This window comes from Oncorhynchus clarkii, chromosome 20 (genome assembly GCF_045791955.1).
Source record: "Oncorhynchus clarkii lewisi isolate Uvic-CL-2024 chromosome 20, UVic_Ocla_1.0, whole genome shotgun sequence".
Classification (NCBI taxonomy): Eukaryota; Metazoa; Chordata; class Actinopteri; order Salmoniformes; family Salmonidae; genus Oncorhynchus; species Oncorhynchus clarkii.
The window spans coordinates 55,224,463-55,252,348 of NC_092166.1; the positions used below are offsets into that span (position 1 = coordinate 55,224,463).

Genomic DNA, 27,886 nt, shown 5'->3' on the forward strand with positions numbered 1-27,886 from the left:
TTCTCCATTTATAGACAATTTGTCTTACCGTGGACTGATGAACATCAAGGCTTAAAGAGATACTTTTGTAACCCTTTCCAGCTTTATGCAAGTCAACAATTCTATAATCTTAGTTCTTCTGAGATCTCTTTTGTTCGAGGCATTGTTCAATGCTTCCTGTGAATAGCAAACTCAAATTTTATGATAGGACAGGGCAGCTCTAACCAAAATCTCCAATCTCGTCTCATTGATTGGACTCCAGGTTAGCTGACTCCTGACTCCAATTAGCTTTTGGAAAAGTCATTAGCCTAGGGGTTCACATATTTTCCAACCTACACTGTGAATGTTTAAATGATGTATTCAATATAGAGAAGAAAATACAATCATTTGTGTGTTATTAGCTTAAGCACACGGTGTTTGTCTATTGTTGTGACTTAGATGGAGATCAAATAACATTTTATGACCAATTTATGCAGAAATCCAGGTAATTCCAAAGGGTTCACCTACTTTTTCTTGCCACTGAATGTCTTTCATCGAATGTTTGTCATTTCATTTCTCCCTGTATCATTTCCAGCATAGGGAGACCATTGTCTGGGAACCTGTCACCAGCCCTGTCTCGTGGGTCTGGGAAGTGTGGGTCTGAGGCACCCTCCATGTCTTCAGCAGCCAGAGGTATGGCTCGATTATCAGCTCCCAAGACAATTAAACCCTCATAACACTGTTGAATCAGGGACAGGATCAAGAGTCGGTGTTCCCCGGAAGCCTTCCAAAGCCAGGGCACCGCGAGGAGGACATCCTAGCAACCGCCATAGTAGCCTATCATTATCAGGAAGAGATGGCATACAGGCTTCTAACGAGGCAGCTGTGGTCGATGTATTTCGATACCAGGTAGCTGTGGTACTTCAGTCAATAGATGTTCTTTTGTTGTGTTCAATAGATACCCCAACAAAGAGTGTCATACCAGAGAGAGAAGTAATTTGTGTGTCCTTAAAGAAAGACCCGAAGTTCGGCGTTGGTGAGTATACCGTTAACAGCATTGAGTCGTGTGTGTGTATATATATACATTAAAGGACATGTTTTAGATTAGCACTACAATGAAAAGTCATTGTTTAAAAGGAAATCCTTTTATTTGTTCAGGTATTGTGATAGTTGGAGAAGACACGGTGGGGAAGTACGACCTGGGTATCTTCATAGCATCCATCGTGCCGGGGGGACCAGCGGATAAAGATGGCCGCATCAGACCAGGTCGGTGATCAGGCTTTTTTCCCCCCCAGGCTTCGCCTCACAAAACTCACACCGGATTATGACGTCTGGTCTGGCTACACAAAACTTGTGGATAATAGCCTTGCATGCCAGGTTTATAGGCTTTCTAAGCTCTTATGTGAGCTTTGTCTGTTGACACTCTGCTGGTTAATTAACAAAGACTAGGGGCCTTGTCTAGATACAACCCCCAGTCCCTTTTCTTATCCCCTGCTTTTATGACGTTTACAAATCTGAATGAATTGTATAGGGGCTAACGGTTGATTCCGGGCCAGGACTAAGTGGACACCAACAACAAGATTAGTCATATTTCAATGAAATATAAAAGTGAAACCTGATATATGAAATGCTACGGTGATGTTCTCCCTCAGGTGGGCGTCTGATCTCTCTGAACCACACCAGTCTGGAGGGCATGACCTTCAGTGAGGCTGCAGAGGTCATGCAGAACAGCCCACGGGAGGTCACACTCATTGTGTCCCAGCCCAAAGGTACTGGATGTGTGTGTCTCTGCTCTGTTCACAGCTGGTTTAGTAATAAACTGTGTTTTTGAAGTAGACATGAAACTTGCTGGCTTTTCAGCTAGACACTAGTTAGACCTCCAAATGCTTAATTAAGCTACTGGAATTTGAATTGTTTGTCCTCTGTAGAACTTGACTACAGTACATACCACCAGAGGATGCTGGTGGAAGGAGCTATAGAAGGACGGGCTGGAATGAAGTAAATGAAACGGTATCAAACACGTCACATGTTTGACGCCGTTCCATTCCAGCCATTAAAATGAGCTCATCCTCCTATAGCTCCTCCCACCAGCTTCCTCTGATACATACTGTACGTGGCCAGAGGTTTCCATGACTTTCATTATTAGCTGATAATTCATCTGTTTGTTTTTTTTGTTTTTTTTACAGTTTCCTTGACACCCAACAGCGTGAGATCTCCGCTATTGAAGAACTACGAGTCCCAGACCACTTTGATGACTGATGTACACTCTGGGGAGGACGACCTGGATGAGATCGTGTCTGTCATGTTGACTCCAAAGACGGGCAGTAGACTGCAACTCCCTGACGTACGCATCCTCAATGCTCAGGTAACCAATGGCTACTGGACCATCTCCTCCGTGTTACAGACATTACTGTACATATCGCACGTGCTTAGATTCAGGAACAGTGAAGTCTTTTGTGTGATCGACAAGCGTTTAGATTTTGTACACAAGACTATGAACATTAGCAATCAACTCTACAGAATGTCCGTTAAATCTGATGAAAGAATACAAAAATACAATACAATACAGCCGTTCTCGTGAATTGCACCATTAATCATTAGCTCTTATCCCCTATACATTTTTCAGGATGGCTGCTCCAGGGCCCCTTCCATGAACTGCTTCAGGGGTGACGAGATATCTGTGCAGCTCAAGAAGAATGCTGGAGGAGGGTTAGGGATCAGTATCGCTGTGAGTCAACTCACCAACCCTGCTGTTTCACACCTAACTCCCTAGGACAACGCCAGTTATAGGCAAAGGGTGTATTTCCTGGTAGGCAGGAGAGGGATGGACCAACTGTAATTAAGTCTATGGGGTGTACAGATGAGTTGACCACACCTCTCTGGACAGGAAGTTAGCTGTCCTCTATGTCTCTGGGTAATCCTTCAGTCCCCTGGGGCTAATCACCTTGGAGAGGGAGGGCCTGCAGCTTGGAACCTGTCTGCCTACTGGACATTACAGTAGCCTACGGTAAAGCCCAGGTGTGTGTGTGTGTGTGTGTGTGTGTGTGTGTGTGTGTGTGTGTGTGAGACCCTGACCCGTTACCTAACAGCCTGTGACAGGTCAACCTCAACAGGCTATGCGAGTTACTCACCACTCACAAGGCAGGTAGGTGCAAGCTGTTGAGAGAGAGAGAGGCTTAGGAGGTCGTTCCTTCTCTTGCTAGAACAAAAGATGTACATGTACCTACTGCCTACCGAGGAACCTGCAGTTTCTACTAGTGGAATCGCCATGTTCGTCAGTGGCAGACACTTGACTTTGAGCCAATCAGAGAGCCCGAACCTCCACGTGGGGGAGCGACAAGAAAAGGATAAAAGTGGGCACTTTTCCCGGTGTAATCCACCCCCTTCCTCAGAATTGTTCTAACTAAAACAGTAAAGCTGCATAATGCATTGTGATGTAATCATAATGTTGCTAGTTATCTAGTTGTGGCCATCTGGCTACTGGGCTTACTACAAATTGTGGCTAGTTAGCGACAGCATTAGTGCATCTTGCTAGTTAGCTAACATTAGCTATCTACAGCAGGCACAAGCCAAACGTAGCTTTTTTTAAATGTATTTTTGATTTCACCTTTATTTAACCAGGTAGGCTAGTTGAGAACAAGTTCTCATTTGCAACTGCGACCTGGCCAAGATAAAGCATAGCAGTGTGAACAGACAACACAGAGTTACACATGGAGTAAACAATTAACAAGTCAATAACACAGTAGAAAAAAAAGAGAGTCTATATACATTGTGTGCAAAAGGCATGAGGAGGTAGGCGAATAATTACAATTTTGCAGATTAACACTGGAGTGATAAATGATCAGATGGTTATGTACAGGTAGAGATATTGGTGTGCAAAATAGCAGAAAAGTAAATAAATATAAACAGTATGGGGATGAGGTAGGTAAAGTTGGGTGGGCTATTAACCGATAGACTATGTACAGCTGCAGCGATCGGTTAGCTGCTCAGATAGCAGATGTTTGAAGTTGGTGAGGGAGATAAAAGTCTCCAACTTCAGCGATTTTTGCAATTCGTTCCAGTCACAGGCAGCAGAGAACTGGAACGAAAGGCGACCAAATGAGGTGTTGGCTTTAGGGATGATCAGTGAGATACACCTGCTGGAGCGCGTGCTACGGGTGGGTGTTGCCATCGTGAGCAGTGAACTGAGATAAGGCAGAGCTTTACCTAGCATGGACTTGTAGATGACCTGGAGCCAGTGGGTCTGGCGATGAATATGTAGCGAGGGCCAGCCGACTAGAGCATACAGGTCGCAGTGGTGGGTGGTATAAGGTGCTTTAGTAACAAAACGGATGGCACTGTGATAAACTGCATCCAGTTTGCTGAGTAGAGTATTGGAAGCTATTTTGTAGATGACATCGCCGAAGTCGAGGATCGGTAGGATAGTCAGTTTTACTAGGGTAAGTTTGGCGGCGTGAGTGAAGGAGGCTTTGTTGCGGAATAGAAAGCCGATTTTAGATTTGATTTTAGATTGGAGATGTTTGATATGAGTCTGGAATGAGAGTTTACAGTCTAGCCAGACACCTAGGTACTTATAGATGTCCACATATTCTAGGTCGGAACCATCCAGGGTGTTGATGCTAGTCGGGCGTGCGGGTGCAGGCAGCGATTGGTTGAAAAGCATGCATTTGATTTTACTAGTGTTTAAGAGCAGTTGGAGGCCACGGAAGGAGTGTTGTATGGCATTGAAGCTCGTTTGGAGGTTAGATAGCACAGTGTCCAAGGACGGGCCGGAAGTATACAGAATGGTGTCGTCTGCGTAGAGGTGGATCAGGGAATCGCCCGCAGCAAGAGCAACATCATTGATATATACAGAGAAAAGAGTCGGCCCGAGAATTGAACCCTGTGGCACCCCCATAGAGACTGCCAGAGGATCGGACAGCATGCCCTCCGATTTGACACACTGAACTCTGTCTGCAAAGTAGTTGGCGAACCAGGCAAGGCAGTCATCAGAAAAACCGAGGCTACTGAATCTGCCGATAAGAATATGGTGATTGACAGAGTCGAAAGCCTTGGCAAGGTCGATGAAGACGGCTGCACAGTACTGTCTTTTATCGATGGCGGTTATGATATCGTTAAGTACTTTGATCGTGGCTGAGGTGCACCCGTGACCGGCTCGGAAACCAGATTGCACAGCGGAGAAGGTACGGTGGGATTCGAGATGGTCAGTGACCTGTTTGTTGACTTGGCTTTCGAAGACCTTAGATAGGCAGGGCAGGATGGATATAGGTCTGTAACAGTTTGGGTCCAGGGTGTCTCCCCCTTTGAAGAGGGGGATGACTGCGGCAGCTTTCCAATCCTTGGGGATCTCAGACGATATGAAAGAGAGGTTGAACAGACTGGTAATAGGGGTTGCGACAATGGCGGCGGATAGTTTCAGAAATAGAGGGTCCAGATTGTCAAGCCCAGTTGATTTGTACGGGTCCAGGTTTTGCAGCTCTTTCAGAACATCTGCTATCTGGATTTGGGTAAAGGAGAACCTGGAGAGGCTTGGGCGAGTAGCTGCGGGGGGTGCGGAGCTGTTGGCCGAGGTTGGAGTAGCCAGGAGGAAGGCATGGCCAGCCGTTGAGAAATGCTTGTTGAAGTTTTCGATAATCATGGATTTATCGGTGGTGACCGTGTTACCTAGCCTCAGTGCAGTGGGCAGCTGGGAGGAGGTGCTCTTGTTCTCCATGGACTTCACAGTGTCCCAGAACTTTTTGGAGTTAGAGCTACAGGATGCAAATTTCTGCCTGAAGAAGCTGGCCTTCGCTTTCCTGACTGACTGCGTGTATTGGTTCCTGACTTCCATGAACAGTTGCATATCGCGGGGACTATTCGATGCTATTGCAGTCCGCCACAGGATGTTTTTGTGCTGGTCGAGGGCAGTCAGGTCTGGAGTGAACCAAGGGCTATATCTGTTCTTAGTTCTGCATTTTTTGAACGGAGCATGCCTATCTAAAATGGTGAGGAAGTTTCTTTTAAAGAATGACCAGGCATCCTCAACTGACGGGATGAGGTCAATATCCTTCCAGGATACCCGGGCCAGGTCGATTAGACAGGCCTGCTCTCAGAAGTGTTTTAGGGAGTGTTTGACAGTGGTCGTTTGACTGCAAATCCGTAGCGGATACAGGCAATGAGGCAGTGATTGCTGAGATCCTGGTTGAAGACAGCAGAGGTGTATTTGGAGGGCCAGTTGGTCAGGATGACGTCTAAGAGGGTGCCCTTGTTTACAGATTTAGGGTTGTACCTGGTGGGTTCCTTGATGATTTGTGTGAGATTGAGGGCATCTAGCTTAGATTGTAGGACTGCCGGGGTGTTAAGCATATCCCAGTTTAGGTCACCTAACAGAACAAACTCTGAAGCTAGATGGGGGGCGATCAATTCACAAATGGTGTCCAGGGCACAGCTGGGAGCTGAGGGGGGTCGGTAGCAGGCGGCAACAGTGAGAGCTTAAGAAATCTACTGCCTTTTTGTGGTCTGGAGTATTTTAATGACGCTGATTGGCGGTTGATCTGTGCTACGTGAACAAGGATACTGACTTTTTGTTGGTGTGACTTTTTGTTGGTGTGTCTTCTCATTATGCCTGGCCGGAATTCGGATGATGTGAAGGGGGACCAGGGATGAAAGCACACCCCACCACACGCCTGGTGTGTCTGTTGACATTCTGTTTTTTTACCCCCTTCTTGTGATAAACAGAGTGTAAGATCTTGTAACCTTATAAACATACCTTATTCCTTTTAATCATCCCTCTCATTTACAGTAGCAGTCTGAGTGTGGGGACTATAGATCTGAAAAAAATATGAGGTGTTTATGGTACATTGTCATTAATGTCAATTACATTTTAGTCATTTAGCAGACACTCTTATCCAGAGCGACTTACAGTTAGTGTATTTATCTTAAGTGTAAACGGCTCTCGTCGAAAGGAGTGGACCAAAGCGCAGCGTGGAAAGTGTTCATGATATATTTTTTTTTTAAACACTCAAACGTGAAAGCAAACCGTTCTGTCAGACACTACACTAAACCGAAAACAAGATCCCACAAAACCCAAACGGAAAATGACAACTTATATCTGATCCCCAATCAGAGACAACGATAAACAGCTGCCTCTGATTGGGAACCACACTCGGCAAAAAACAAAGAAATAGAAAACATAGACTCTCCCACCCGAGTCACACCCTGACCTAACCAAACATAGAGAATAATAAGGATCTCTAAGGTCAGGGCGTGACATTAAGATAGCTAGGTGGGACAACCACATATCACAGGCATAGTAAGTACATTTAACTCAATTATTATTTTTTTTTACCTTTATTTTACTAGGCAAGTCAGTTAAGAACAAATTCTTATTTTCAATGACAGCCTAGGAACAGTGGGTTAACTGCCTGTTCAGGGGCAGAACAACAGATTTGTACCTTGTCAGCTCAGGGGTTTGAACTTGCAACCTTCCGGTTACTAGTCCAACACTCTAACCACTAGGCTACCCTAGTTAACACCAAGGTAGGAAAATAAAATACAAAATAAAATACAAAATTACATTACTGCTTTAGCAATTAGTCAGACATGCAAATGTTATTGATGGCGTATATTGATAAACTTACATTTCCACCGAGACTGTTATATTGTTGGATAATAACCTTGTGTTTCTGGTTTGTCAGTGTGGTGTGACCACAGGCCTGCGTCATGGCGGTGTCTTCATCAAAAGCCTAGTCTGTGGAGGGGCTGCTGAGCAAGATGGCCGCATCCAGTCAGGTGCAGTATAATCCTGAACAAGCTATATTATGTTACAGTGAAGCACCTGGAACAATAATGACACTAGAAGAGCATTACACTGGATTATTGCTGCACAAATTGAATTTACACTGAACAAAAATATAAACACAACATGTAAAGTGTTGGTCCTCTGTTTCATGAGCTGATATAAAAGATCCCAGAAATTTTACATACGCACAAAAAGTGTATTTCTCTCCAATTTTGTGCACAAATTTGTTTACATCCCTGTTAGTGAGCATTTCTCCTTTGCCAAAATAATCCATCTACCTGACAGGTGTGGCATATCAAGAAGTTTATTAAACATCATGATCATTACACGGGTGCACCTTGTACTGGGGACAATGAAAAGCGACTCTAAAATGTGCAAGTTTTTCTCACAACACAATGCCACAGATGTCTCAAGTATTGAGGGAGAGTGCAATTGGTATGCTGACTGCAGGAATGTCCACCAGAGCTGTTGCCAGATAATTTAATGTTAATTTCTCTACCATAAGCCACCTAAAACGTCCTCACAACCGCAGACCACATGTATGGCATCGAGTGGGAGAGCGGTTTGCTGATGTCAATGTTGTGAACAGAGTGCCCCATGGTGGCGGTGGGGTTATGGGCAGGCATAAGCTAAGGACAAAGAACACAATTGCATTTTATCGATGGCCATTTGAATGCACAGAAATACCGTGATGAGATCCAGAGGCCTATTTTCTGCAAGGTATCATTGACCAACAGATGCATATCTGTCTTCCCAGTCATGTGAAATACATAGATTAGGGCCTTGACTGATTTCCTCAAATGAACTACAACTAAAATCTTTGAGAATGTTTGCATGTTGCGTTTATATTTTTGTTCAGTATAGATTAGAGTGAGATGATGAATCGCAATGGTGTGTGCATATGTTTGTGCACATCTAACAGGTGACAGACTGCTGGAAGTGGATGGCATCAGGTTTCAAGGGTTCACACATCAGCAGGCTGTGGAATGTCTGGCGAAAACAGGAGAGGTAAAGGAACATCAATATCTCAGCTGCAACCAGGACAGGGCAACACCATCAAAGCTTTGCTTCTGCATTGGCCTTCAACTGAACTGTGTATAAAAAAAATAATAAGTGTAAACACTAACATTTTAACATGTGTTCTGATTAAGTGCCATTTTGTCTTATGCAATGTGTATGTATATTGTAACAAAATGGTGACTGTCCAGTTGGTCCAGGCATGTACATACTGTTTCGTGTCTTGACGGCAGCCAGCTCAGTAGAGTTTCCCTCGAAGGTCTTTGTAAGCCTGAAGTGGCCTTCCCCCACCAACCCATGGACAGCTCTGAGGGCATGGGCACGCATATTACAAGGCACCAGCCGCTGCCATACCACAGAGTTGTGTGTTGGTTCACTCCATCTTCGAAACAGCAACCCATATGAATGGCAAGGTTGTCTCACTGCGTAGGCCTTGGCTTTGGAGCACAGCGGAGAGACTCTGTTCCAGGCAGGCCGCAGGTTGGTCTCCAACCAGCCCCGAACAGTTGCCATTCCAGGTCTCCAAGGGAGCTGAGCTCCTGTCTGCTGCCTGAATTTCCACCACTGTGGGCAGGAGATCATCTTTTTGTTCCAAGTGTGGGCAGTGTTTACAGTCTTCCTCTTCACACGGCCGGCGAGACAACGCATCAGCATTTGTGTGGAGACGACCAGCCCGGTGCTGTATCTGGTAGTCTCACTCCTGTAGCTCTTCTATCCAACGAGTCACCTGGACCTGTGGTTCTTGGAAGTTGAGGAGCCAGGTGAGTGAGGCATAGTCAGTACGAAGTAGGAACTGGCTCCCGTAGAGGTAGAGTTGACCACAACAACTCTCAGCGGGTGACACAGTAGTTAACCTCGGCACGGTTGAGGTTCTGACTGTTACCTGTTACCCATCCAGCCCCTCCTACAAAAGAACAGCCTCAATGCCTACATACCTTGCATCTTTGTCCATGATGAATGGGTGCTGGATGTTGGGGTATCAGGACTGGAACCTTGGTAAGGTCCTCCCGCAGTTCAGCGAATGCAGCAGCACAGTTCTCATCCCAATTGAACCGCTGGTCCTTGTTTGTAAGGCGGTGTAGAGGGCTGGCTAATGTTGCAAAGTTATTGATGATCCTTTGGTAGTAATAAGCTAGGCCAGCAAAGCTTCTCATCTCCAGTGCTGAACCGACACCACCTTGGCTGGGACAGTTGCGACTCAGTCTGCAATGACTTGGCTTAGGAAATTGACATACCGCTGAAGTAGGTGACACTTCTTGGGGTGGAGCTCGAGTCGTAGCTGTCGGATGGCAAGTGGAACCTCACGCAGATTCGCCAGAGATCCCTGAAGTTTTCTGCATGCACATGGAGGTCATCCAGGTAGACCACACACTTGTTGCGGGGGATTGTGGCCAGCATTTGCTCCATAAGACGCTTGAAGGTTGGCGGAGCATTGCAGAGCCCAAAGGGTATCACGGTAAATGGCCACGGTCCTTGTCCAATCGAGAAGGATGTCTTTGGCCTGGCTTCAAGGGCTCCACTTGCCAATAACCACTGCGGAGATCAAGAGAACTGAACCACAGTGACCCTGTGATGGGGAAGGGATAGGAATCCTTCCTGGTCGCATAGTTCAGCTGCCTGTAGTCTGCACCAAACTGCTATGAGCCATTGTAGCTCCCTTCAGTAACCACAAGCACAACCGTTCCTTGATTTTAACTGGCGGCTTTATTCTGTAGTTTTAGTCAGAATTATCACCTTCCGTGAGAACTGCAACCTTTAAAGGCTGAATTGCAACCTTTATGAACTACACCCGATGACATGAAAACTTAGCTAACACAGCGTAGGATTGCCTTCCTTCCAAAAGTGTGTTGCTACAATAAGGATCCCCGTTACAACAGTATTAGCTACGTAGTTCTGCTTGTCTTATTATTTCCCCCGCACACCAGACACGTAAACAATTCAAACAAAAGACAACAACATCAAATCAAAATCAAATCAAATTTATTTATATAGCCCTTCGTACATCAGCTGATATCTCAAAGTGCTGTACAGAAACCCAGCCTAAAACCCCAAACAGCAAGCAATGCAGGTGTAGAAGCACGGTGGCTAGGAAAAACTCCCTAGAAAGGCCAAAACCTAGGAAGAAACCTAGAGAGGAACCAGGCTATGTGGGGTGGCCAGTCCTCTTCTGGCTGTGCCGGGTGGAGATTATAACAGAACATGGTCAAGATGTTCAAATGTTCATAAATGACCAGCATGGTCGAATAATAATAAGGCAGAACAGTTGAAACTGGAGCAGCAGCACAGTCAGGTGGACTGGGGACAGCAAGGAGTCATCATGTCAGGTATTCCTGGGGCATGGTCCTAGGGCTCAGGTCCTCCGAGAGAGAGAAAGAAAGAGAGAATTAGAGAGAGCATATGTGGGATGGCCAGTCCTCTTCTGGCTGTGCCGGGTGGAGATTATAACAGAACATGGCCAAGATGTTCAAATGTTCATAAATGACCAGCATGGTCGAATAATAATAAGGCAGAACAGTTGAAAGAAACTGGAGCAGCAGCACGGCCAGGTGGACTGGTGACAGCAAGGAGTCATCATGTCAGGTAGTCCTGGGGCATGGTCCTAGGGCTCAGGTCCTCCGAGAGAGAGAAAGAGAGAATTAGAGAACGCACACTTAAATTCACACAGGACACCGAATAGGACAGGAGAAGTACTCCAGATATAACAAACTGACCCTAGCCCCCCGACACATAAACTACTGCAGCATAAATACTGGAGGTTGAGACAGGAGGGGTCAGGAGACAACATGACCTCTAACTGTCAGCTACACTCCCACCAATCACCGGTTATTTCTGTGAAATGGGTATGCAGGTTTCTTGATTGGCTTCCAGGAGGGTGACTGTCTTATGGATGGGCCTCTCCAGATAGGTGGGTTTGGTGATGCGTTTACCTCTCTCATCTTCGGTTGAGTCGCTAATCAGTAACATGAATCTTCTCACCCGGGCATCCTGTCCCGGGTACACTTCTGTAACCTTTGCCAATTTCCACTGGTTGCGTGGTGCAGTATCAACTTGCAAGATGACAAAGTCATTAATCCTTGCGTTTCTTCTGTCTTTATTCCATTTCTGTCAGTGTTGATTGTTTTGAGGTATGAGCACTCTCCATAACATGAGGTACTAGCGTCAGAGAAGTGATGGAGCTCATAACTCTGCACCTCCTTGAAACTTGATGGCAAGTAGCCTCGTTGGATCCTTACTTCAGACAAGTTTTGTAGACCTTGGAGCCAGAATTCCCACTGGGAACGTAGGTCATCTGGAAGGGGGTCATCCCAGTCGATTTTGTCACGACACATCCGCTGCAAGATCTGCTTCCCTGCCAGGACAAAGGGTGCCACAAACCCAAGCGGATCATATACAGAGGCTACTGTAGACGACACTCCTCTTCTTGTGAGTGGGCGTTCCTTGACAACTACTCTAAACTGGAACTCGTCTGATGCGACACACCACAGTACACTAAGCGCTCTCTCCATGTGTGGTTCACCCAGAGCCATATCCAGGTTTTTGGCACCCTCGGCACGTTCTTCCTTGGGAATTGTGGCTATAACTTCCTTGCTGTTAGAGATAAACTTGTGCAACCGAAGTTTGCCGATGCTGCAAAGCTCTCTTGCTTCTTTCACCAGCTGGGCCGCTTCAGCTTCAGACGATAACCCATCGTCAACATAAAAGTTCCTTTCTATGAACTGGATAGACTTCTCGCTGAAGCTTCCTCGTCCTTCGGCAGCAAGATGTTTGAGACCATAGTTGGCGCAACCAGGAGATGAAGCTGCTGTGGACAAGTGGACCTTCATACAATACACTGAGGGTTGAGACTCTAGATCTCCGTTCTCCCACCAAAGGAACCGTAGATAATCTTGGTCTTCTGCTTTCACATGAAACTGGTGGAATGCGCTCTACGTTACACATGATTGCAACTGGACCCCTACGAAAACGACAAAGGACGCCCAGCAATGTGTTTGTCAACTCTAGACCGGTAAGGAGATGGTCATTCAAGGACGTCTCTCGAAACTTAGCTGAGCAGTCAAAGACGACTCGTATCTTCCCAGGCTTTTGTGGGTGATAAACCCCATGGTGCGGGATGTACCATGCTGGATGCTTGTTAATTTCCTCTTTGGAGACCTTCTCAGCATCTCCACAAGCTATGGTATCTTCCATGTATGCTGTGTAGTCCTTGTAGTACTGCTTGTCTCTCCTTAGCCTCCTTTCCAGGCACTTGAGACGGTGAACTGCACATGTTTTATTGTTCGGCATGTTGGGTCTTTCTTCCTTAAACGGCAGCGGCATGTCATAATGTCCATTGTCCTCCTCATGAGGTCGCTAGGTGTTGGGTTAAGGTCTCTACAAGGTCAAGCATTAAGCATTTGTGACAGCCCGTCCCAACGGGGGCTTATGTCGAAAAAATCATAAATGTTTTTTTTTTTTACAGATTACAAAAAAACCGTGCTCCAAAATGGTGTATCATACACTGTGATTGGAAGAAGCATGGGAAAATTATGCTGCTTTAAACATTTATAAACTTGTTTTCCCACTTAGGAGACAAGTAGGAGAGAATGACATTGAAAGATTTTGTTGAGTGTTTGAGAGCTCTTCTTTGTTTACACCCTTTCAGCATCGTTCACACCCTCTTAAGCCATAGACCCACCCATCTATTTAAGAATTCACATTTAAATGCATAGCAAGCAGTCAGCATGGTCAACCGCTCCATTATCTCAGCCAATCATGCTTAGCCAGGAAGGATCCTGTCTTTATCCCTGTATAGCTCAGTGTTTTCTCCTTGGCTAAACTAGGCTCATAATTTAACATTTGTATTCATATTTATGGGCCACATACAAGTTTTGAAATGAAGGCATATGAAAGTTCATCAGCCCCCGTTAGGCTGGCGTATCACATTGTTTGTCTTCATTTAACCCTTTCCTGTCCTAGGTGGTGACCATGGTCTTGGAGAGGGAGAACCTATCCCTGCCCAGGGTGTCTCCGAGCCCAGACACAGGGCGCAGTCTCCTGGGGCGCAGCCTGTCTCCCCGGAGTGCCCACCTGGACATCACCCAGATGAGGAACAACAGCTGCCCCGCCATCATCACCCCCTTCTTCGTCAGGCCCAAGGACTACAGTTTTGTGTCTGACAGTAAGGGAAATATCATTGACAAGGAAGCTTAAGTGTAAGGGGAACACTGCCGCTTCGAGGGATTGACCTCCGAAGCAAGGTTATCATTGTCCATGAGTTTACACTGGGTGATGTTGCATGATTTCTAATCCGTCCCTTAGAGCAGGTCTTCCCAAACTCAGTCCTGGATCCACCGTCCAAGCCTCCAAGGTGAACTCAGACACACTTCAATCCCCTAACCCCTCCACCCTACAGATAACACTCTGGAGGTGACCTTGAAGAAGAGCCAGAATGGCTTGGGCTTCAGCTTCCTGGTCCCTGAGCTCAACCCCTCAAAAGGAGACTCAGGCAGTAGTCTTGTCCGGATCAAGAAGCTTTTCCCTGGCCAGCCAGCGGAGGAGAGTGGGCGGATCCAGGTGGGTGACGTCATCCTGGCAGTCAATGGAGAACCGCTGAAGGGATTGTCCTACCAGGTAAATATTGACGTAGACCGATGTGACATAATACGACTGTACAATTGTAGCTACAACTGTGAGTTAGAATACTGTATATGGGGGGTGGGTGGGTTTGTGTTAATCTGAGCATAGGAAGACCGATAATTGTGACAATTTAGTGTGAGAGAGAGGGGTTTTGTTTCACTCAATGTGATTGGTTTGTTCAATAGCTCTTTATCACCATTATCTCTGATCATTTTCTTGCATTATGGGTTACATCAAGCCAATTGGGAGACAATAACTTGGTTATTAACAGTCAATCGTATTGTGGTGAATCCAAGAGTACTTAGATTCAGTGTACCTCATTAACACACGGATGGGATTAATAAGTGAAGATCTAAGAACGTGCAGTGCACAAAGCCCTTCTCAGTGGCCAGCTCCTTAGTCCATCTCTGGTCTATCTTTCCCATAATGACTTAATTGCCTGGCTGTAGATTACAGTGGGTGACTGTTCTCTCTATGGCCTGTAGAGGGTGGTGATGCTGCTGAGAGGCTCTCCTCCTGAAGTCCGGTTGTCTCTGTGCCGTCCTGCTCCAGGTAAATACACATCTGGACAGGGCAGATAATGTAATCCAATTCAAATGTTTACGCAATTTTTTTGCATTTATGAGAACATTTTTATCTTTCACACTAAAACGTCCAATGCAGTTGTTTTTACCACAATATCAAATCATTTCTGGGTAACAATTTAGTACCTTACTGCGACTGTTTTGAATTAAAATGGTCAAAAACAAACAAAAATATATATTTTTTGTTGCAAAAAGCTCATTCTCAAGCAAGAATTATTTGTGATTGGTCTAACGTTTACAAAACCCCACCCATGCAAAACAAGCTGAAATGTCAGGCTGTCTTTGCAAACAGCTTTTCCCTTAAATGGGTATTGTCATCATTTTCACAATTTCACAGTATTATTCCAATGTGGGAATATACAGGCAACTGTCAAAATAAAGGAGACTCTAACATGAAATGTCTTAATAGGACGTTAGGCCACCATGAGCCAACACAGCATCAATGCACCTTGGCATCGAATCTAAAAGTGTCTGGAACTCTACTGGAAGGATGTGACAACATTCCATCATTTGGTGTTTTGTTGATGGTGTTGGAAAACGCTGTCTCAGGCACCGCTCCAGAATCTCCCATAAGTGTTCAATTGGGTTGAGATCTGGTGATTAAGACGACCATGGCGTATGGTTTACATCGTTTTCATGCTCATCATACTATTCGGTGACTCCTTGTGCCGTGTGGATGGGAGCATTGTCATCCTATGGGGGGTTTAGCCAGGGTAGCCAAAATAATGGCAAAAATAATGGTCTGCTCAGCATTTTTATATACTGAACAAAAATATAAACGCGACATGCAACATTTTCAAGGATTTTACTGAGTTACAGTTCATAGAAGGAAATGGATTTCACATGACTGGGCATCGGCACAGCCATGGGTGGGCCTTGGAGGACAGCCAATCAGAATATGTTTTTTTTCCCACAAAAGGGCTTTATTGCAGACAGAAATACTCCACAGCCCTCCACTCTTCTCAGACGATCCTGCAAGTGAAAAATAAAAATGGAGGTCCTGGACTGGCGTGGTAACACGTGGTCTGTGGTTGTGAGGCTGGTTGGATGTACTGCCAAATTCTCTATAAACGACGTTGGAGGCGGCTTGGGCATTCCTGCAGTCAGCATGCCAATTGCACGCTCCCTCTAAACTTGATACATCTGTGGCATTGTGTTGTGTGACAAAACTGGACATTTTAGAGTGGCCTTTTGTTGTCCCCAGCACAAGGTGTACCTGAGTAATGATCGTGCTGTTTAATCAACTTCTTGATATACCACACCTGTCAGGTGTATAGAGGATCTTGGCAAAGGACAAATGTTCACTAACAGGGATATGCATACATTTGTGCATACAATTTGAGAGAAATAAGCTTTTTGTGTTTCTGGAACATTTCTGGGATCTTTTATTTCAGCTCATGAAAAATGGGACCAACACTTTACATGTTGTGTTTATATTTCTGTTCAGTATACACGATCCTAAGCGTGATGGGATGTTAATTGCTTAATTAACTCAGGAACCACACCTGTCTGGAACCACCTGCTTTCAATAAACTTTGTATTCCAAAAAGTAATTGTTTCCAGTATGTTGTCAGGAACCTGTACACAGTGCCTTCAGAAAGTATTCAGACCCCTTGACTTTTTACACGTTTGATTACGTTACAGCCTTATTCTAAAATGGATTCAACAAAAATGAATCCTCTGCAATCTACCCACAATATCCCATAACGACAAAGCGAAAACAGGTTTTTAGAAATGTTTGCAAATGTTTTAAATGTAAAAAACGGATACCTTTTTCAAATAAGTATTCAAAACATTTTCTATGAGACTCGAAATTGAGCTCAGGTGTTTATTATGCTTTAAGACATTTCTACACCTTGATTGGAGTCCACCTGTGGTAAATTCAATATATTGGATATTATTCTGAAAGGCACACACCTGTCTATATAAGGTCCCACAGTTGACAGTGCATGTCAGAGCCAAAACCAAGCAATGAGATTGAAGGGATTTTCCGTAGAGCTCCGAGACAGGATTGTGTCGAGGCAAAGATCTGGGGAAGGGTACCAAAACATTTTTGCAGGATTGAATATCCCCAAGAACACAGTGGCCTCCATCATTATAAAATGGAGAAGTTTGAAACCACCAAGACTCTTCCTAGAGCTGGCCACCCAGCCAAACTGAGCAAACGGAGAGAAGGGCCCTGGTCAGGGAGATGACCAAGAACCCGATGGTCACTCTGACAGAGCTCTAGAGTTCCTCTGTGGAAATGGGAGAACCTTCCAGAAGGACAACCATCTCTGCAGGAATCCACCAATCACGCTTTTATGGTAGAGTGGCCAGACGGAAGCCACTCCTCAGTAAAAGGCACATGACAGCCCGCTTGGAGTTTGCCAAAAGGCACCTAAAGTACTCTCCGACCATGAGAAACAAGATTCTCTGGTCAGATGAAAAACAGAACTCTTTGGCCTGAATGTCAAGCGTCATGTCTGGAGGAAACCTGGCACTATCACTACGGTGAAGAATGGTGGTTGCAGCATCATGCTGTGGGAATGTTTTTCAGCGGCAGGGACCGGGAGACTAGTCAGGATCGAGGCAAAGATGAACGGCACAAAGTACAGAGATATCCTTGATGAAAACCTGCTCCAGAGTGCTCTGGACCTCAGACTGGGATGAAGGTTCAACTTCCAACAAGACAACGACCCTAAGCACACAGCCAAGACAACGCAGGAGTGGCTTCTGGACACGTCTCTGAATGTCCTTGAGTGGCCGACCCAGAGCCCGGACTTGAACCTGATCGAACATCTCTGGAGAAACGTGAAAATAGCTGTGCAACAACGCTCCCAATTCAACCTGACAGAGCTTGAGAGGACCTGCAAAGAAGAATGGGAGACACTCCTCAAATACAGGTGTGCCAAGCTTGTAGCATCATACCCAAGAAGACTCGATGCTGTAATCGCTGCCAAAGGTGCTTCAACAAAGTACTGAGTAAAGGGTCTGAATACTTATGTAAATGTGATATTTATATGTTTTTTATAAATTAGCAAGAAATTCTAAACCTGATTTTGCTTTTTCATTGTGGGGTTTTGGGTGAAGATTGAGGGGAGAAAAAAACAATTGAATCAAATTTGGAATAAGGCTGTAACGTAACAAAATGTGGAAAAAGTCAAGGGGTCTGAATACTTTCCGAAGGCATTGTATACTGTAAAACCCTGTTTATGACCGCGCTGCCTCTTTAATAAAGTTGCCTTTTTATTCCTTGGCCATAATATCAAACTGCATGTATTTCTATTTTATCCTTCCTTTTCCTTCCATTTTGATCTCTTCCAAGGAATTCTGCCTCCCATTGAAACATTGCTTAGCACCTGAGTGATGTAACATCACAGTACGTGAGCACCAATGGAAGTTCAGGAATATACTTCTCGAGAGACAGACAGGAGATGTTCAAGGAGCAGGACAAGTGGAGATCTGTCCAGAGGAAAGGGCAGGACAGGTGGAGACGGTCAGTACCAGCACTGCAAGACGTATCTCAAGATACCTCATAATGTCAGATTCTGTTTTAAGGACTGCAAAAATTTGACCTGAATAATTGTGAAATTTGCATTTTCAGCATCACTGCGTTCTATGAGTCAGAGGTGTTGCGTGAGTCCCCCGGCAACCAAGGACCAACTGTGTTAAGCAGGAGGCGCTGCTTAGGGCAACTCGTGAAGTGATGAATATGCTAAATGATGGAAATCTCTTTTTATTTAGGTAAGTAGGAGTTAGTTCAAATCAAATCATTTTTTACATGCACCGAATACAACAGTGAAATGCTTACTTACAAGCCCTTTACCAACAATGCAGTTTTAAGAAAATATATCAAATAGTTAAAGAGCAACAGTAAAATAACAGTAGTGAGGCAATATACAGGGGGTACCTGTGTGTATATATACAGTACCAGTCAAAAGTTTGGACACCTACTCATTCAAGGGTTTTTCTTTATTTTTACTATGTTCTATATTGTAGAAAAATAGTGAAGACATCACAACTATGAAATAACACATAGTAGTAACCAAAAAAGTGTTTTAAAAAATCTAACTAGATTACAGTTTTTTGATTCTTTGAAGTAGCCACCCGTTGGTGACAAGCTTGGCATACTCTTGACATTCTCTCAACCAGTTTTACCTGGAATGCTTTTCCTACAGTCTTGAAGGAGTTCCCACATATGCTGAGCACTTGTTGGCTGCTTTTCCTTCACTCTGCGGTCCAACTCCTCCCAAACCATCTCAATGATTGTGGAAGCCAGGTCCTCTGATGCTGCACTCCATCACTCTCCTTCTTGATCCAATAGCCCTTACATGGAGGTGTGTTGGGTCATTGTCCTGTTTAAAAACAAATTATAGTCCCACTAAGCACAAACCAGATGGGATGGTGTATCGCTGCAGAATGCTGTGGTAACCATGCTGGTTAAGTGTGCCTTGAACTCTAAATAAATCACTGACAGTGTCACCAGCAAAACACCATCACACCTCCTCTTCCATGTGGGAACTACACATGCAGAGATAATCTTTTCACTTACTTGTCTCACAAAGACATGGCGGTTGGAACCAAACATTTCCAATTTGGACTCATCAGACCAAAGGACAGATTTCCATCAGTCTAATGTCTATTGCTTGTGTTTCTTGAAACAAGCAAGTTTCTTCTTATTATTGGTGTCATTTAGTAGTGAGTTCTTTGCAGCAATTCAACCATGAAGGCCTGATTCACGCAGTCTCCTCTGGACAGTTGATGTTGAGATGTGTCTGTTACTTGAACTCTGTGAAGCATTTATTTTGGCTGCAATCTGAGGTGCAGTTAACTCTAATGAACTGTGGGTCTTCCTTTCCTGTGGTGGTCCTCATGAGAGCCAGTTTCATCATAGCGCTTGATGGTTTTTGCGATTGCACTTGAAGAAACGTTCTTGAAGTTCTTGAAATGTTCCGCATTGACTGACCTTCATGTCTTAAAGTAATGATGGACAGTCATTTCTCCTTGCTTATTTGAGCTGCTCTTGCCATAATATGGACTTGGTCTTTTACCAAATACCACCCCTACCTTGTCACAACACAACTGATTGGCTCAAAAGCATTTAAATTAGCTTTTAAAAAGGCACACCTATTATTTGAAACGTGTTCCGGGTGACTACCTCATGAAGCTGGTTGAGAGAATGCCAAGAATGTGCAAAGCTTGTCATCAAGGCAAAGGGTGGCTACTTTGAAGAATCTCAAATATAAAATATACTTTTATTTGTTTGGCACTTTTTTGGGGGCAAGTATCCCCTAATGATTCCATATGTCTTATTTCATAGTTTTGATGTCTTCACTATTATTCTACAATGTAGAAAATAGTAACATTCAAGAAAAACCCTTGAATGAGGTGGTGAGTCCAAACTTTTGACTGGTACTCTATATTCAGATCAAGTCAATGGCCTTTTCTCTTTTACTAGATTATTTTGAGTACTTTGAGAGGCAAAACCATTACACAAAAACCACATGTAGCTTCATGTTATCACATGTTGCTTTACTTGTTGTCACATGTTATCACATTAACTTCCCATAAGATGAAAATGAGTTTTTGGAACACTTCATGTGCACACGTTAAATTAATGTGGTTTTTCCGTAAGGGAAGATGTGGTTGGACTGGGGCAGTGGTGTTCTACAGTGTTAACCACTGACAACAAGAAGTGCTCTATTACACAAGCTCAAGTGGATTGAAGGTCAGGGGAATTTATTAACCATGGCTTTGTGAACTGTACGGTTTTGCCTGATGCGGATTTGGTTTCAGTTCTGTGGTCAGTGGCACAGAAAGACAGACAGGATGTACCGCGTACAAAGAGAGAAAGGGTACACGGTTGAAGCGCTATGGTCACATAGGGAGGCCTGATAAAGAAAGAGGACATAACCACAATCCTGCTTTAAATAACACCTCAATGTTCTGTCCTGCACAGTTCAGTATATCCCCCTAATAGTGTTTGTGAGTGGAGATCAGGTGAAGTCCTTGTACTTAGGGCAATACATCACATTCATTTAAGGTCAAACAGAACAGAGCTCTTACAGAGTGATCGGCAGTCTTTCTCTGCCTGGTAGCACAACTACCAATTCACATGTCCATTTAAAGCATACTAGTTAAATGGATCTGAGATTTTAACATATGCACAGGGCTGCAGGACCTATACTGTTGCCCTCTTATACTGTTGCCCTCTTACAATTTAACATTATATATCAACAGTATAGAATATAGACTGTAGGATGATTTCATACAGAAGGCACCACAAATGCCGTGCATAATCAAAGAAAAGGTAAGAAATGTACCTCTTATTTAACCCATGAAGGTATTGTCCACTGGGAGGCAGCATAGAGCTAAAAAATAATCCCCTTCCACAGTCGCTGTCCCTATATAATCCCTCCTGTGCCTCAAAGCCAGGTTGGTTGGAGAAAGTCTTCTAAATATTTTTCACTAAGAAGTAGTTTTGCCTATACGTGATGGTTAGGGGATACTTGATATCAAATATAGAGTTTTGGTTTGTGATTGATCTTTGCCTCTCTCTTCACAGACGGAGCTACCGAATGTAATCTGGTGCAAAGGGATGACGCCCCCGGAAAGCACATGAAAACATCTGTCATAAACTTTACATCTGACTGATGATACATTAATCGTTTAATGAACTCCTACCTTCTGTTTAGTCATAAACCTACTGTAGGATCACACTGATTCTGACATGGGGCCTTATAGCCACACTACATGATGGGAAGGCTACTCAGTGACATCACCCTAAATTAGTAGCAACTAGCATGTGTAGCATGTGGAGGTTTTGCTGTGACACAAGCAGAATGAACACACCTGTCAAAGAGGCAAGAAATAGTGACATTCGATTCTGTTCTTTTTTCTGAATTCTACAGTCTTAAACTCTTCTGAATATCATCAGTGGTCTTGCCTTTGTGAGTGTGTGTTTTCGTAACTGGAGAACCCCAAGTTGACCCACCGGGAGGTACAGTGGCTTGCAAAAGTATTTTTTTTGGGGGGGGGGGGTAGTATCATTTGATTTACACAACACAACTTTGAAGATGCAAAATATTTTATATTGTGAAAAAACAAGAAATATGACCAAAAAAACTGAACTTGAGCGTGCATAACTATTCACCCCCCCCCCCCAATACTTTGTACAGCCACCTTTTGCTGCAATTACAGCTGCAAGACTCTTAGGGAATGTCTCTATAAGCTTGGGACATTAGCCACTGGGATTTTTGCCCATTCTTCAAGGCAATGCTACTCCAGCTCCTTCAAGTTGGATGGGTTCCAACAGATTCTCAATTGGATTGAGGTCTGGGCTTTGACTAGGCCACTCCAATACATTTATATGTTTCCCCTTAAACCACTTGAGTGTTGCTTTAGCAGTATGCTTAGGGTCATTGTCCTGCTGGAAGGTGAACCTCCGTCCCAGTCTCAAATCTCTGGGAGACTGAAACAGGTTTCCCTCAAGCATTTCCCTGTATTTATCGCCATCCATCATTCCTTCAATTCTGACCAGTTTTTCAGTCCCTGCTGATGAAAAACATCACCACAGCATGATGCTGCCACCACCATGCTTCGCTGTGGGGATTGTGTTCTCGGGGTGATGAGAGGTGTTAGACATAACATTTTCCTTGATGGCCAAAAAGCTAAATTTTAGACTCATCTGACCAGAGAACCTTTTTCCATATGTTTGGAGAGTCTCCCACTTTTGGCGAACACCAAACGCGTTTGCTTATTTTTTCTTTAGCCATGGCTTTTTTTCTGGCCACTCTTCCGTAAAGCCCAGGTCTGTGGAGTGTACATTTTAAAGTGGTCCTATGGACAGATACTCCAATCTCCGCTGTGGAGCTTCGCAGCTCCTTCAGGGTTATCTTTGTTCTCTTTGTTGCCTCTCTGGTTAATTCCCTCCTTGCCTGGTCCCTGAGTTTCGGTGGGCGGCCCTCTCTTGGCATGTTTGTTGTGGTGCCATATTCTTTCCATTTTTGAATAATGTATTTAATGGTGCTCTGTGGGATGTTCAAAGTTTCTGATATTTTGTATAACCCAACCCTGATCTGTACTTCTCCACAAAATGTTTGGAGAGCTCCATGGTCTTCATGATGCCGCTTGCTTGGTGGTGCACCTTGCTTTGTGGTGTTGCAGACTCTGGGGCCTTTCAAAACAGTGTGTGTATATATACTGAGATCATGTGACATGTCATGTGACACTTAGATTGCACACAGGTGGACTTTATTGAACTAATTATGTGACTTCTGAAGGTAATTGGTTGCACCAGATCTTATTTAGGGGCTTCATAGCAAAGGGATACATATGCACGCACCACTTTACCATTTTAGATTTTTTTGATACAAGTTATTTTTTAAATTCCTCTTTACCAATTTGGACTATTTTGTGGATGTTCATTACATGAAATCCAAATAAAAATCAATTTAAATTACAGGTTGTAATGCAACAAAATAGGAAAAACGCCAAGGGGGATGAATACTTTTGCAAGGCACTGTACATGAATGTGTTTAACATCTACAAAGGTGTGTTTGGAAATACAGTGTCTTCAAGATGATGTATGATGTTCTTCACCACCAGTCAGCCTTCAGACTGGCTTTGACCTCCAGAGTAGAATGAACGGTGTGTACCCCCCCTTAGGGCCGAGTCGATACAAGCCAGAGGGTCATCCTCTTTTGGGGGTCTGGATACGGGTGGAGATGAACTCCTCTCCCCCCAACCAGGAACCCTTCACCTCCCCTCGTAAATAAGGGTTCCTGTATTTCAGGTGAAACCCGCCGTCGGTTGATCCATCTGGTACCCATTTGGACTCGTGTTCCCTTGCAAATGATCCCAAATGTTTCTAATTACAGCAGCCCAATGGCGGCACGCAGGCCTGCTCGACAGAGTGCCCGCTGTTCTCTCTCGTAAACAATATAACTGTCCCGGTGTAGTCGTGTTACACTCCTCGATCAGGTCACTGGTTCTCTGTGATGTCTGACTGTCAGTGGAGTGGACACTCGTTTCTCCCACACACCCCCCCCTTTCTCTACATCTCTTTTTCCTCCCTCTCTTTCACATTTCTGTTTCTCACTGTCTCTCAAGCAGAGGTAACCTGGGACACTGATGTTCTCCTCCACTCTTTTGACGGACATTGAGCCAGAGCAGAGGAGAAGGCAATCAGTGAGTTTTTGGGGTGTTCTCTGTGGTTAGATGAATCCTCCGCACTGTCCTCCATTCATGCCTCATCATCCACAGCCACTGACAGGGAAAGGCAATTTAATAATGAGGTAATAAAAAAAAAGCTAGAGGATTCCAAGGTGGTTTGGTGAATTGAAGTGGTAAAGTCATTTGGGACAGGGTTCTGAACGTGACTCTCACCAAGATCATGGAATTCAAAATCTCCTACTCGGTCTATTTCCCGTGGTGGCTCAGGAGTTCTATCCAGGCTAAAGTTGCAGACCTGAGTTTTTAAAGTAACTGTGCAGTAGAAATCTCACTTCTAAAGTTAATATTCTGTTAACTCATACCCAAATAACGTTGACTCATCCTATCCTTGTTTTTGTGGCCAAAAGCATACATTGAAGAAAGACAAAAAAACACTTTAAAAACCCTAACTCGAACTTTTAGCTCAAACAGAACGTTTAAAAAAAAATGCTTGCTATTTCCTCATAGAGGATGATGTCATCCTGAGGAGGATGAGCTGGCCAATCAGTGGTCTACTCGCATTCATATTATTTAACGACCGGTATACGCCCACACCATTTTGTTGGTAGGATACACTCACACCATTCCAATACAGATAAGTTGCTTTTTTAGCATACTTATACTTTTTTTGGAAGGAAAACAATTTCACTCCTATTGTAATTCATTATAGGTCGTATTTCGTAAAAATCTGGAAACACTGGACAGTTACTTTAATACTGTTTATCCGCAGCAGGTGTATAAATAGCAGCAGTCATGACAAGAGTGTGCCGACCTTGCCGCTCCTCCAGAAAAGCAGAGAAAAAAAACATGGACATGGTGTTGCAGTCTGGCAGCTCTGAAACCTTCTCCCTCTATATTATGAGAGATTGCGAAAGATTCACTTTTTCCACAGCTCTGACGCACAGTCCAGCCATCCCGCCACCCATCCATGATTGCATGTGTTTCCCGCTTGTGTCCTTTGATGTGCTTCTCACTCCCAATTAAAGTGACTGTGCTAATGTGTTAAGTGGCGTGCCACGACTTAAAGGTAGACTCTATTATTTTTGAGAGGACTTCAAATTCATCACCTTCGGATCCCCGACCGGCATGGAAAAAGCCACCCGTCAGAGAATGTGAGTGAGAAATCACAAATGTGGAGTTATTATTCGAGTGGGAAAGGAAATCCTAATTGCGATTGAACAGGTACTTGATACTGACAATCAAAACAGTGCTAATTGTACATTATGAGAGTTAGCCCGGCCAACTCATAAAGTTTCTGAAGCCTTCCAGCTTTGAGGGCGTCAGAAAAGTACAAAAAAAGAGAAAGATATATCAGAGGGGCTGTCAAATAAGGTTTAAAACGGACCAGTGGAAGTGTGTAAAATTCAATGAATAGGCTGAATAGGCGGGAGAGGGAAAAGGGCGGGAGAAAGCTATACAAATGGGCATAGTATACAAAGTTAACATGTTGACATTGTTCTCCGTGTGAGGTCCCTCTAGTGACAGCCCAGTAACACACAGGAGAGCTATTCAATACGGCCTATAACAAAAATCCACATCATACGTCTCTCCACTTTAGGAAACGAAAACAAAGTCAAGAAAAGCCTGGGTGTTTTGTGCAGGGCAGACCCTGTTTCGGTATTGTGTAGGTGGTTGGTCGGGGGATGGGGTGTGCTGCGGGGAAGAGGAGGAGGGTGACAGCTTTGAATGATCTTTTTGTGTGTTGCGCTGACTTCGGTGTTAAAGGCTTTGGCCCACAGAGGGGTTTCTTTTTTTTGTCAACTTGGCGATAAGATTTTCAGACGGGTTTTCAAGCCTGTAGTTATATTTTACACAGTCCTTTCCCTTCCCCCACTGAAAAATAATAGTAAAGGTCTTGGAATCGGTGAAGTCTTTTGGATACTGTACACCTTGTTTTTCATTTTCACTCGCCTCCTCTTCCTGAGGAGAAACATCTGCAGAATGGATCAAAGGGCCTCAGGGGATGGAGGTTATTCCCATCACACAGGAGGTGCTGGAGGTGAGGTCAAAACCCTGAAACACGGGCCTCCGTCAGGGTGACAAGGCTGCCGTTACCTGAAACACGGGCCTCAGTCAGGGTGAAAATGCTGCCGTCACTTGAAACACGGGCCTCAGTCAGGGCGAAAAGGCTGCCGTTACCTGAAACACGGGCCTCAGTCAGGGCGAAAATGCTGCCGTTACCTGAAACACGGGCCTCGGTCAGGGCGAAAAGGCTGCCATTACCTGAAACACGGGCCTCAGTCAGGGCGAAAAGGCTGCCGTTACCTGAAACACGGGCCTCAGTCAGGGCGAAAAGGCTGCCGTTACCTGAAACACGGGCCTCAGTCAGGGCGAAAATGCTGCCGTTACCTGAAACACGGGCCTGAGTCAGGGTGAAAATGCTGCCGTTACCTGAAACAGCCATTGTGGATATGGAGAAGTAGCTTGAAGTAGAAATGGACCTTTACCACAGATTCAAACCATTCCGTTATTAGGTCATTATATCTGACCCTGTATCAGTGGTTAGGGGCCAATTCTATCTTCTCCAGTGATGGGCACGTCCTGGAAACCATCCTTCTAGTAACTCTAAACTCGACATAAGTGCACAATCAGTGTTTGGTTGGGCCTCTTTCTTTTCCTCTCCTGTGATTTATGCCATGCCTGTTTTCCACAGTCACAAGCATAGAGCTGCAATCAGATGTTAGGGTTGTGTTGACTCTCGCTGCGACGCAGGAAGCCAAGTACAGTAGAGCATTGCAATGGATACCTTAAAACACTGGGTAAATGGGGAGAACTCCCAGTTATATAAAACATGCTCCATTGCTACCATATGGTGTGTATCTTCACAGACCGGTCCAGGTTTATAGGAGAAAATGTGCAAAGGAAAATAATCAAGGTGGCTGTTGTCATTTTACAGTATGTGGAGAGCGGTGGAGGCTGCTATGGGGAGGATGGCTCATAATAACGGCCAGGATGGAGTGAATGGAATGGTATTAAACACATTCATTATTATGAGCCATCCTCGCCCTCTGCAGCCTCCACTGGGAGAGAGAAGACATAAATCATGTCAACTCAGTAGAGGATGCCATGTCACTATAATTTGGGTGATAAACACATGCACATACACGCACACCCTCCCAGGCAGGCCACAGCTGGTCAATTCCATCCACCATCCGCTGGTTCTGCTCCCTTCCACCTCACCCTCTAGGTTCTATACCATCTCTACAGGGTAGTATCACCCAGGGCCCTGGCAGACAAACGTGGATCTCCACACCCCGAGCCGTTAATATCAGCCTGCATGAAACGCAGCAAGACCACAGTGCTCCAGCACCGCTTTTACAAGACTTTTCTCGATCTCTCGCCGTCTGCCACTCTCTCTGCCTCTCTGTCTCTGCCTCCTTTCCGTGTCAAAGAGAGCCGGAATGCAAACAAACAAAGTCAAATGAAATACATTGTTTTTCCTCCGATCAGAAACACGAGAGCCTCAGAGAAGCTCGGAGGAGAAGAGAGGCACGCACTGGAGGAATTTAACAACGCCTCAGAGCTTCAGTCCGGGCCTCTTTTATTTGACTGTAAGATAATGACATTGAGCTCAAATAATCCTTTATATCCTTCCTCCAGTGCTCCCTCTCTCCTTCTCAAATGCTTCCCTCAGGACAAAAAGCAGGGCATGCCAGAAGTGTAAATTATAGCTCTGTGTCTGTCCATCTCTCCTCATAAACTTATATTTGTACCCATAAAGATTCATGCCGGTTTC

The 27,886-nt window shown here is 44.6% G+C and overlaps 2 protein-coding genes across 2 annotated transcripts in view; one reads left to right on the top strand and one right to left on the bottom strand.

Annotated features, from left to right (window-relative positions):
• LOC139377496 (FERM and PDZ domain-containing protein 2-like) overlaps positions 1-21,965 on the top strand; it is a 53,440-nt gene extending 31,475 nt beyond the window's left edge. Inside the window, exons 15-28 of the mRNA XM_071120531.1 lie at positions 554-651; positions 917-994; positions 1,117-1,224; positions 1,611-1,727; positions 2,145-2,323; positions 2,585-2,686; positions 7,635-7,728; positions 8,661-8,746; positions 13,712-13,913; positions 14,148-14,365; positions 14,857-14,923; positions 18,263-18,433; positions 18,542-18,681; positions 21,503-21,965. Coding sequence (XP_070976632.1) covers positions 554-651; positions 917-994; positions 1,117-1,224; positions 1,611-1,727; positions 2,145-2,323; positions 2,585-2,686; positions 7,635-7,728; positions 8,661-8,746; positions 13,712-13,913; positions 14,148-14,365; positions 14,857-14,923; positions 18,263-18,300 — 1,387 coding nt within the window. The 3' untranslated portion in view covers positions 18,301-18,433; positions 18,542-18,681; positions 21,503-21,965. The remainder of the gene's footprint in view (positions 1-553; positions 652-916; positions 995-1,116; positions 1,225-1,610; positions 1,728-2,144; positions 2,324-2,584; positions 2,687-7,634; positions 7,729-8,660; positions 8,747-13,711; positions 13,914-14,147; positions 14,366-14,856; positions 14,924-18,262; positions 18,434-18,541; positions 18,682-21,502) is intronic.
• LOC139376538 (trichohyalin-like) overlaps positions 1-27,886 on the bottom strand; it is a 375,197-nt gene that overhangs the window by 166,069 nt on the left and 181,242 nt on the right. The window lies entirely within an intron of this gene.